We start from the raw sequence: 11,887 nt of genomic DNA, 5'->3' as shown, positions 1-11,887 counted from the left end.
GAAGACGTCCTCCCACCCCAATAATGGGTGAGGGCAGACCTTCATTCTGAAGGGGTCTTGTTTGCGGGTCCGGAGAAGCTATCTCTAGGCTTACCAGACTAAGGATGCTTGGAACCTCCCGGGGAAGATTTGAAAGATCTATTTCCCTTATTCTCCGTCCCAGAAGCATGAAAGAATTTTCTATGTGCTGAGAAGGTGGGCCCCCATCTGTGACGAGGCTCCTTCCCATTCCTACACTATGGCAGGAAGGTACTCTCCCCCCCCCCATGATCCCCTCAAAGATTTAATCCAGGGTAGCCCCAATGAGAGCTTTCTTAGAGGCTTGGTCTGCAAACCAATTCTTAAGCCACAGCACGCGCCTAATCACCACCCCTGAAACAGAAAGTTTGGACAGCACAGGAACTGTATCCAAAGCTGCATTCCAAATAAACTGCAGCCCATGTACCAACTGGTCCACTAAATAAACACAAGCAGCGGGGACCTGCTCACCCCCCAGGCCCTGGCGCAAAAGCTTGGCCTATTCAGTTAGGGTCTGAGATATCAGGGCTGAGACAAAGACTGGCTGCAATGTCGAACCAGTCATAGTAAACATGCTGCTTGCCACAGCCTCCACTTTCCTGTCAGCCAGGTCCTTTAAGAATGAGGGTTCCTCTACTGGGATCATGGTAGCTTTTTTCAACCTGGAAACAGGAGGGTCCACCACTGGTGGACAAGTCCACTTTTTTAAAAGTGACTCCTCAAAAGGGTAACATACAGCAAATGTTTGGGGACCACAAAGGGTAATTCTGGTTGTTCCCATTCCTTACAGGAAAACCTGTCAAAATAAGGCACACAAGGAAACACCTTTGGAGTGCGAGGTGACTTATGTGTACCAAACGACACAGCCATGTCTGTGGCTACATCAGTTGTATCCTCCATTTTTAAAGTCTCACGCACTGCAGTGATAAGTGCGTCTACCAACACTTTTTAATTTGCTGCTGCGACCATGGAGGAATCATCCTTATTAACGGATGGATCTGGGGGTGTCATATTAAGCCCCCCTGGATGGGCCGCATCTACGGCGGCATCAGGCTCAGAATCAGATGAGTCAGACTGAGCAGGGAAAGGTGGGGGATGCTTCTTTCTGGGCCTCTGCCCACACGCCACTTCCACCCGGGACACTAAGGACTGCAGGACCACTGTCAGTGGAACCATGGAAAGCTGGGGTTCCGAGGGACCTGCCACCTCCATGAGGGGGTCAGTGGTGGAGATGCGACCCTGAGGCTCCATAAGAAATGGAAGAACTTGCAGTACAAAAACGATCTTTTGGCACCGCTAAAGGATCCCCCCAAGGCTCAGGTTACCTATAAGCAGAGAGAGAGAGATAACAGAGACCCCCAAGGACTCACTCTAGCGATCAGAGGAGCACCAAGAATTTGGACCCAGCATCACCATGGACGCCATCCCTGTTCATTTGTCCTGGGCACAGGAAGAGGAAACTAGGGAGGAAGAAGAGGAGCTTTGGTATCCCTATGAGGCTTTGGTCATATCTAGCATCTCCCAGATTAAAGGAAAATGGCCCTGTGACATCATCGCCCTTGAAGTAGGGGAGCTGTCGGCCAAGGGACCGCTGCGACTCAGACCCAAGCCAGATCGTATGTGACCCTGCGAGATGTTTAACTCGTGGGCCAGCCTCTGTCCTTGAAGCTATGTCAGGGCCAACCCAGCGTATAGCTGTGTCTGCACACGCTCACTGGCTTGGCTGGGGGGGGACCACTGGATCTAGATTATCCAGCCCAAAACAAAAAAGATGTAAAGAAGGAGAAAAAAATTGCTAGGACCAGAGATCCCAGCCGGGAGCCTGGGTCCTTACTCCTGACTAGACAGATTAAAACTGATTACCTAGAGCAGAAAGGGGGGATATATCCCAAGCTGAGGATGGCCCATGGGCAGAGCCAGTTGTTTTTTGTTCTGCTTAGTCCTACTCCTGGAGGAGGCAATATAACCCGGTAGTTATGATTTATGGAGCGCTGTGTCCGTTGATGAACAAAAGAGAAAACCCAATTTTATATTGGTTCATAGCAAAGTCTCAGAGGTATGAGTTACTTTGTACCCTTGATCCTAGTGGGTGTATCTACAATCTTACATAAAATGGCCCCTTCACTGCGAATCAGTAACAAGCACACATAAAGTCATTCATTTTTCATTGCACGTATTCTATAATAAGACCTGACCTTTAGAACATTCACACAACTGTATAAAATACCAAAACATCTATACTTAGTTTCTAGAAAGTATGGCAGAGGAAACAGGGATTTGTGCTTAGCCTGATAAAGTATTGCCCACAGTTTTTTTTTTTTAAGACACTTTAATATAAGCAGTCACTCAATGCCGCACTCCCTTCTCAGTGATGCATTTGCGTTCTGTTCCAACATGGAGTCAATCCTGTATCGTTCACAGAACAGTAGTGGTTTTAGATTTGGTTGTAGACTTGTACAATCCCACAGGTACAGTAATTCAGGCACTGCCTTTGGTTACGTTTTCATGAGATCTCAGTTTCAAGTCTGTAAAGTTTTTTTTTCATCTTTTGCCTCCCAGCACAACTGCTTTGAACCTGGTAAAATTCATGTGAAACCTTTTCTGAGATCTTTTCAAGGGGTTGGTTCAGCACCACTTGGAACCAACTCAGCATCTGAATGACGCGGTACATTCAAGAAGGCATCTTTTTAGTAGAAAAATAACTTTCCATTTTGCAGTCTGAAAAAAATTGTCAATTCATGCTTCAGAAGCCTTGTTTGTTAATTTTTCTGTGTCATCCGTTACATCTTCCTGCGGTGGTCTGGCCCGGTCGAAAAATCCACACTGGAAAGAAAAAAACGATCAGATTTAAGAAATGTTGAAACGTTTTTTAAACATAGATGCAGATTGTTGTGGCTGAAGTGGTTTAAGATAAGCATTCCACTGTATAGGGGTTACAATGTAGAAGTTTGGGAAACAACTATGAATGTTTGTTCATAAGAGTGAGCATTAAATCATTAAATGGATTTGTGTCCATTGGTGGGAAATGTGAGTGGAGTTTTGTTTCTGGTCATGAACTAGTCATGCCTGAATAAATAAAGTAATTGGTGTAAACTACCAAAATCCGATTTCTCCGCAGGGTTTCTGGGTTTATCTTCACCAACAAGGTAGGGAGAATAACAATCCAAGAGATTATCTAGGTAGAGATACTACTTCTTTGAAGTGTGAGTTACCAGATAGGACAATCTGGACATCTTACAAGGAAGCTCCATGTGAGGCTCCCCTAGAAACTAACTGGTATGTCTAATTTAAAGGAGGCCTAAGCAAGACCCTCAGTCAACTGCTAGAGTTATATCTCTTAGATGCCTTGGGGTATGCAACTGTGCAAACAATGTCTTCTTCAGTCTCCTTATGCTACGATCCTCCCAATTTTATACCTCACTTTCAGGAAGAGGAAGTGAGAGGAATTATTTTCAATGTAATGGGAAATCCTCTGTTATGTGTTGTTGCAAAAGTGTCACCATTGTAAAACTTCCCCTCTATTCCTTTTCTGGTGATAACTCAAAATTCGGCATTTTCCTTCACAATAAAGTTGGGTATATACGTACCGAAATTTGACTGGTTCAATAGGAACTGGCTGAATTTCAGTCTGTGTGTACCCCTCTCTGTTCCACAGAAGCCAGTCGTTAAAATTCAACGCATATACCCAGCTTAAATCTTGATGACAATAGACGCCAGAAGAAATAGAGAGGATGAATCTCCCCAGTGGGAAGACAAGCAGTAACACACAGCTAAGAGAGTTGTTAATCTTTCCATGATTTAAAGTGTATCTAATGCCTAAACTTTTTTTTTTTTTAGTATTCTATACAATGGGGAAGGATTATAACCCCTGTCATCTTGGGTAAAAGTGATGGGAAATCATAACATTTACCAAGCTGTTAATCAGAACAGGAACAGTGGGGAAATCTTCCAATGGAGACACCGGTTATTGTGACTGGTGTTTGAGTGGGGGGTGGGAGGAAATCAGGGTAAGTAGGAAAGGGTCGTGGGGGGGAGGTAATAGCAGGTGCCCGGAGAGAGCCTCGAACCCCCCCTGGGTCCCAGGTGGGAAAAGAGGGCCGGAAATGAGGACGTTAAATCAGGTGAGTACAAGGCTGTCGTCAAGACCTGGTGGCAGGCAATGGTCAATCCAGGGCCTCCAGAGCCATTCATAGGGGGTCAGTTTAGCCAACAAAATTGCTTCCGTTTTAGAGTTTTAACAGTTTTTAGATACACCTTCATTGACATATTGCTGGAAAGGGGCATGACTATTTTAACCATTTGTGGATATTGAGCATGCAATGCATCCAAAAAAACATAGTCAAAGTACACAAGGCATATGTGGTACCCCATGTCCTACCAAGCTGCTGCTTTACTAATAAAATAATTCTTCCCCTTTTCCCATTAGCTATCATTTTCCTGCAGTTTTCTTTTATCTCTGTGTTTCTAACTATTAATATTTCAACTTATCTTTCATTTTTTTTTTTTTTTTTTGTTTTGGACATTATTTTATTAGTGCCTCATTAAAATAAATACATGTGAAAAATGTTTTATTTGTAAATAACCTTGCAATGCTTTGTAACAGAATTATACATTTAGCATAATTTTATAAAGGAAAAAACTATAGAGTTAAACGTATCCGTTTTTCTACAATAACACTATTTTTTGTCAACTATATTATGTTTCACTATAATATTTGTCTATCATAAGTTTTTTTAGTTTTTCTTGTCTGATATAAACAAATGCCATCTTATGTAATTTGTAATTTTATGCATTTTATTTCCACTGTATTATTTTATTTTTAATACTTTGCTTTTTAAAAATCAATAAGAATTATTGTACTAAAAAAAAAAAAAAAGTCTGTTCTCCTTTGTTGTGGTCTTAAGTAATGACAAAGTTATTGCTTTATAAAAAGTCCCACAGCAGAAAAGTAAAAATTGTTTAGGTCAATAGAAGGTGTACAGGTGTAAGAAATTAAGTGATTAAAACTCATGTAGAAAAAAAAAAAAAAAAAAAATTGATCCTTTAATAATCAGAAGAAAACAAACTGGTCTTCAAAGAAAAAGGCTAAAAGTGATATATTTAAATTAAAACAATATAAAAGACAAGAAAATAGTGGCACATTCTTTCTATGTGTGTACCTGGTAATGCAATGCTTAAAATGAAAGGGGGGACTTTTGTTTTCTCTTCATTTGTGATGGATGTAGCAGGTTTTTACTCCTGAGTTTTGGCAGTATATTTTTCTGTGATGTTATGTTCCTATAATCTTCCAAATTCATTATATGAAAGGAACATTCCTTGGGAAATATGTTTTCCTTAATCCCCCTGCGCTTGTATAGCGTTATAATTTAAAGTCAAAACAATGTATTTTATTACAAAGTGCAATGAGGCACGATTGCTGCTATACGGTTGTAGCGCCTGAAGAATTTCAAACTTTATTTTGGCAAAAGGAGACATAAAGGAAACTCAATCAGCAATAAAGTTACTGTGTTGGAGAAAGACAGCCTTTTTTTTACCCCCCCCCCCTCCCCCTAATATGGAGAAACGCAGACATAAATGATACTGAAACTCAACCAGTGGTAAAGTTAGTTTGTTGTGATCCTATATAAACAAGGTCACAATATTGGAGAAATAGACCTTGTAGCTATGCCAAACAATCACATGAACTGTTTATAGAAAAACATGCTGCCCATGATCCTGTTGGAGAGATTTCCCATCACTTCCTGTCCATTTTAGGTATCACACAGAACAGGAAGTAGGAATAAATCTTACTAAAGGGGAAAAATGTATGTAGGGCGCTTTTACTGTGCCACCAGTTCAATATACTTTCTTGTCCAGGTGAAGGGTGTCAGACAGTACAGGTAATATGGGTGAATCTACTGTACCTACTGGAGACACAGACAGCAATAATACCGTGACAGACTGTAAATTGCAATTCCACTGTGACAAAAAGATCCAAAAAAATAAAAAAATAAAAATTGCAAAAAAATTATATATATATATAATTATATATATATATATATAATATATAAATATATATAATATAAATATATATATATATATATATATATATATATATATATATATATATATATATATATATATATATATATATATATATATATGTACTCACACTATATTACCAAAAGTATTGGGACGCCTGCCTTTACATGCACAGGAAATTTAATGGCATCCCAGTCTTAGTGTTAGGGTTCAATATTGAGCTGGCACACCCTTTGCAGCTATAAAAGCTCCAACTCTTCTAGGAAGGTGGTCCACAAGGTTAGATGTGTGTCTATGGGAATGTTTAACCATTCTTCAAGAAGCGCATTTGTGAGGTTGGGCCCTGAGCTTGGACGAGAAGGCCTGGCTTGAAGTCTCCGCTCTAATTCATCCCAAAGGTGTTCTATCGGGTTGAGATCAGGACTCTGTGCAGGCCAGTCAAGTTCCTCTACACCAAACGTGCTCATCCATGTCTTTATGCACCTTGCTTTGTGGACTGATCCAAATCATTTAGAGGAGGGTGGATTGTGTGGGGTTGTTTCTCAGGAGTGGGGCTTGGCCCCTTAGTTTCAGGAAAAGGGAACTTTGAAGTCGTCGTTTTTACTTCAGTGTTTACAAGCAAGTATAAAAAGTTTTTCACATACTTCATAAACAACTTAATTCCCCTTTATCCCTTTACCCATATGCCCACCCTCCCCTTTTCTTTTTATCATTCTATTCCTATGTTGCGCTCCTTCTCCTACGTCTCATTTAACTTTTACCAACCCCAATAATCCCCGGTCTTTAGTTATCCCCCTGATCCTTCCATATTTCTATGCAGTTGTTAGTCTTTTTTAACTCTGTCCTTTTTTTCTATTTGCTTGAAAAACTATCTACATGTTTGTCATCTCTACTACTCAAGTATTCCATATTGTATATATATTAAATTCTACTAGACCATTCTCTCAAGGTAGGGTCTTCTGTCTCTAACCATTTTTTTGGGATTGCCCCTTTTGCTGCATTCAACAGGTTTGGGACGATCCTATTACTATATAGCCTTAAGGATCTATGTGTTCTATGGAACAGACATGTCCATGGGTCATCCAAAATATTAATTCCTGTACCCTCAGCCAATATTTCTGGATCTTAGGGCATTCCCACCAAATATGAAACATTGTACCCTCCGCCCCACAACCTCTCCAGCTCAAGTTCGATCTCTCTGACTGACATTTATATGCTTTTACCAGCGTAATGTACCGTCTCGATAGATATTTATAATTAATTTCAATGGTATTCATATTATTTTTATTCCTTTTACAAGGAATGTAAACATCCCTTGTTATAGAAATAGACATGACAGGTCCTCTTTATTGTGAGATATGGGGTCAAAAAGAAATAAATAAATAAAAAAATAAATAAATAAAAAAAACATTTAACAAAAATCGCCCCTTTAAACCGGTTGCTAGGCAACGACGTTTGACGTCGCTCCGGTACTCCAAGACTATAGAGTTGAGTGAGGGCCATCTTGCCCTCACTCGACTTCCTGTCTCTGAGGATCCGGGATCGGATAGTTTTCCCCGTTGCCGGCGGGAAAATGACCGGGACGCGGGGGGGAGGGGGGGCACCTCTTCTGCCACACCGTAAGGGTGATCCCATGGCGAATCCGCCAATGGGACCACCCTTATCTGAAAGCCAATCGCCCGCTGTTGAAAAAAAATACTGGGGTTATGGCAGTCGGTAAGTTGTTAAAGTGATAACTATTGCTAGGCGTACCATGACCTGGATAAATAACAATACTTAACCTTTTTATCAATTACCAAAATGGATCCCAACAACAAGTCTGTGGGTTTTCAATCATCAGCTGGCTATACCTAGTCCCACCCACAGCTTTTTGGAATGGCAGCACTGCCTCTGTTGCGGAGACCCTTCCACTGAGCTGCAGTGTCTGAAAGGGGGAGTGTTTGAGACACAAATGAAGGAGGATTTGGCTCAGAGAAAAAAAAATAAGGATTTTTTTTGGTTTACTTCATGAGGCTTGTGCATCACATAGTTTAGTCTGTCATGTAGGAGCTTTTAGTTGTATTTTAAGCTCAGGTATTGGACAAAATGCATCAGAATGGGCAAGTCCAAGCAGAGCCGTAACCTAACCAATAAAGATCAATAAAGTTGTTTGGAAATGCTGGAGTTGGGTGTGCGCCGGTACTCTTTTATCTAGTCATGTGACCTTGCAAAGAACTGGAATTATTTCTTGACAGACACTTTTCAAGGCAGATCTGATATTGATATGTGACCATGAAAAAGAAACCTCAGTTTTTTGCTACAAAATTAAATCAGAGCCTACAATTGTTTATCATAGTTATATAACAGCATTCTTACCTTCCACATTACAAGTGTAAGTATCGCTAGAACCAGTAATCCCAGCAATATGGCAAGTATGATAACCCACAGAGGTATGGCGAATGAGACATTTGGAGTGGCCCAAATCACTGATGTCTTTATCTAAATGAAACAAAAGAAAAGTAAAATGTCATTGTCCATTTATCTTTCATATCTCACAGACAGTCTGTTTCCACTTTCCTACACTTAACTTAAACAGAAACAATGGGGGAGTTTGTAAAAACCTCTACAAACATGATTCTTAAAGTACTTTCTCTGCATATATCTGTAATTTATACAAGATTTTGGAAGACCCTCAAAAACCCCAAACATGCATACGTATTTTTGTATCCTGATGAATGGATATAAACTTCCCTAATGCTTAGAGAACAAGAATATTTAAACCAATGCACAGCTCTCTAGGAAATCATAAATCTTTTATATCTGATGGCTGAAAGGTTAAACATACATTTTAGTGCACTTCAATGAAAAATAAATTTACATTACCACAATGAGTTGAGCTGTCAGAGCTCTGAAACGATGCCAATAAAGTTAAGATGATGCTTGCTTGGCTTGGCTTATTGGCAATATAGAATATAGATGGTTCATTGTTTTTAAACACTAGGAATGTATACAGATAGTATAAATGTTTACACCTTGAAGCGAAATGCCATAGTGAATATGATCCACATAGATCACTCACTAATAATTTGTACAAGCTTGGACTTGGGTGGTTCGGTGAATATGCAGTTGGCTAAAGGATAGATACAATGGGGAAAATAATTATTTGATCCCCAAGAAAAACATGACTTAGTACTTGGTGGAGAAACCCTTGTTGGCAAGCACAGAGGTAAGACGTTTCTTGTAGTTGGTTACCAGGTTTGCACACATCTCAGAAGGGATTTTGGGCCACTCTTCTTTTATAGATCTTCTCTAAATCCTTAAGGTTTCTTGGCTGTCGCATGGCAACTCGAAGTTTCAGCTCCCTCCATAAATTTTCTATAGGATTAAGGTCTGGAGACTGGCTAGGCCACGCTGTGAATTTATTGTGCTTCTTGAGCCACTTCTTTGTTGCCTTGGCGGAATGTTCTGGCAGAGGGAAGAAGGTTCTCATCCAAGATTTTACAATACATGGCCCCGTTCATCACTCCCCAATGTGGCAAAGTTGGCCTGTACCTTTAGCAGAGAAACAGCCCCAAAGCATCCTGTTTCCACCTCCGTGCTTGACTGTAAGGATGGAGTTTTTAGGGTCATAGTTAGCATTTTTTTTCCTCCAAACATGGCGAGTCGAGGTAATGCCAAAGAGCTTAATTTTGGTCTCATCTGACCACAGCACTTTCCCTAGTCCTTCTCTGAATCATTTAAATGTTCACTGGCAGGACTGTACATGAGCCTTCTTGAAGAGGGGGACTTGCTGAATTTGGAGGAAGAAAAATGCTGACTATGACCCTAAGAACACCATCCCTACAGTCAAGCATGTAGGTGGAAACATTATACTTTGAGGCTGTTTCTCTGTTAAAGGTACAGGCCGACTTTGCCACATTGAGGGGCCAAAGGATGGGCCATGTATTGTAAAATCTTGGATGAGAACCTTCTTCCCTACCAGAACACTGAAGATGAGTCATGGATAGGTCTTTCAGCATGACAATGACCCAAAACATACTGCCAAGGCAACAGAGGAGATGAAGCACACTAAAGTCATGGAGTGGCCTAGCCAGTCTCCAGACCTTATACCTATAGAGAATTTATGGATAGAGCTGAATCTTTGAGTTGCAAAATGACAGCCAAGAAACCTTAAGGATTTATAGAAGATCTGTGAAGAAGAGTGGACCAAAATCCCTCTTGAGATTTGTGCAAACCTGGTTTCTAACTACAAGAAATGTCTTACCTCTGTGCTTGCCAGCAAGGGTTTCTCCACCAAGTACTTAGTCATGTTTTGTTTGGGGATCAAATATCTATTTTAATCACGGAGATGCAACTTAATTTATAACATTAGTATCATGTGTTTTTCTGGATTTGTGGTTGATATTCTGTCTCTATCATTTAAAATACACCTATGAAAAAACATTATAGACCCTTTGTTTCTTTGTAAGAGAGCAAACTTACAAAATCTGCAGGAGATCAAATAATTATTTCCCCCACTGTACCAGAGAGTGGTTGTAAATGGGGTTCATTCGGAACAGAGACCAGTCACTAGTGGTGTACCACTAGTCTCTGTACCAGTTCTTTTTCATCTGTATGTAAGAGAGATAACTAAAGATTTAGTGGGTAAGGTATGTATTTTTGCTGATGCCACAAAGGTGTGTAATAGGGTTGCTATTCCTGAAGGTGTCTATAACATGGCACATGATTCGGCATTGCTGGATAATTGAAAGCAGTGGAAACTTCAGTTAAGTGCTTCTAAATGTAAAATATGCACCTAGAGAAATCAGTCCCTTGATAAAGTACAATATTGGGGGGGGGGGGGGGGATGTTAGGCAGAACTACAGAGGAAAAGATTTGGGGGTACTTATCTCAGATGATTACAAAATGAGCAAACAGTATAACCATTGTGTGCAAAAAGTGAGTAGAATTCTAGGATGCATCAATAAAGAGATCACCAGCAGGAGGAAGGAGGTCATGATTCCTCTATATAGATCTTTAGTGAGACCTCATTTAGAATACTGTGTCTAGTTCAGAAGATCTTATTTACATAAAGATATTGATAGGATAGAACGAGTCCAGAGACAGGTAACACAACTGGCAAAAGGTCTGAGGGATAAAACATATTAGGAGAGATTGCAGGAACTTAATATGTACAGTTAGGAGGAAAGAACGGAAAGGGGAGACATGATTACAACCTTTAAATACTGCACATCAAAGGTGTGAATAATGTTCAAAAATGCAGTATTTTCAATATGAAGCCAAGATCAAGAACATGGAGACATGACCTCAAACTACCAGGAGGAAAGTTCTATATATATATATATATATATATATACACACACACAATATATATACATATATTATTACTATTATTATACAGAATTTATATAGCGCCAACAGTTTGCGCAGCGTTTACAATGTTAGGGCAGACACTACAGTTACAATACAAGAGGAATCGTTAGAGCTTACAATCTAAGAATGTACGCACGCATACATACATACATACACAGTACATATATATATATATATATATATATATATATATACACACACACACATTATATATATATATATATATATACACACACACACATTATATATCTCTCTCTATATATATATATATATATATACATACACAGTATATACACACACAATATGTATATATATATATATCTATATATATATATATATATATATATATATATATATATATACATACACACGCACACACACACACAGTATATATATATATATATATATATATATATATATATATATATATATATATATATATATATATAGAACAGACTTAATGGACCATCAAAGATTAGACACAAGTATTAAATTC

General features: G+C 39.4%; 1 protein-coding gene across 1 annotated transcript in view; it reads right to left on the bottom strand.

The window, feature by feature from the left end:
* Nucleotides 1-2,040: 2,040 nt before the first annotated feature.
* The window catches only part of ITGA8 (integrin subunit alpha 8), a 278,907-nt gene continuing 269,060 nt past the window's right edge, over nucleotides 2,041-11,887 (bottom strand). The window contains exons 29-30 of the mRNA XM_082258730.1: nucleotides 8,395-8,517; nucleotides 2,041-2,841 (exon numbers count right to left, since the gene is read on the bottom strand). Coding sequence (XP_082114856.1) covers nucleotides 2,755-2,841; nucleotides 8,395-8,517 — 210 coding nt within the window. The 3' untranslated portion in view covers nucleotides 2,041-2,754. The remainder of the gene's footprint in view (nucleotides 2,842-8,394; nucleotides 8,518-11,887) is intronic.

The sequence above is a fragment of the Pelophylax lessonae genome (assembly GCF_965119305.1).
Source record: "Pelophylax lessonae genome assembly, chromosome: 5".
Taxonomy (NCBI): Eukaryota; Metazoa; Chordata; class Amphibia; order Anura; family Ranidae; genus Pelophylax; species Pelophylax lessonae.
The sequence above is the reverse complement of the archived record's forward strand: the minus strand, read 5'-3'. Positions and strand labels throughout refer to the sequence as shown.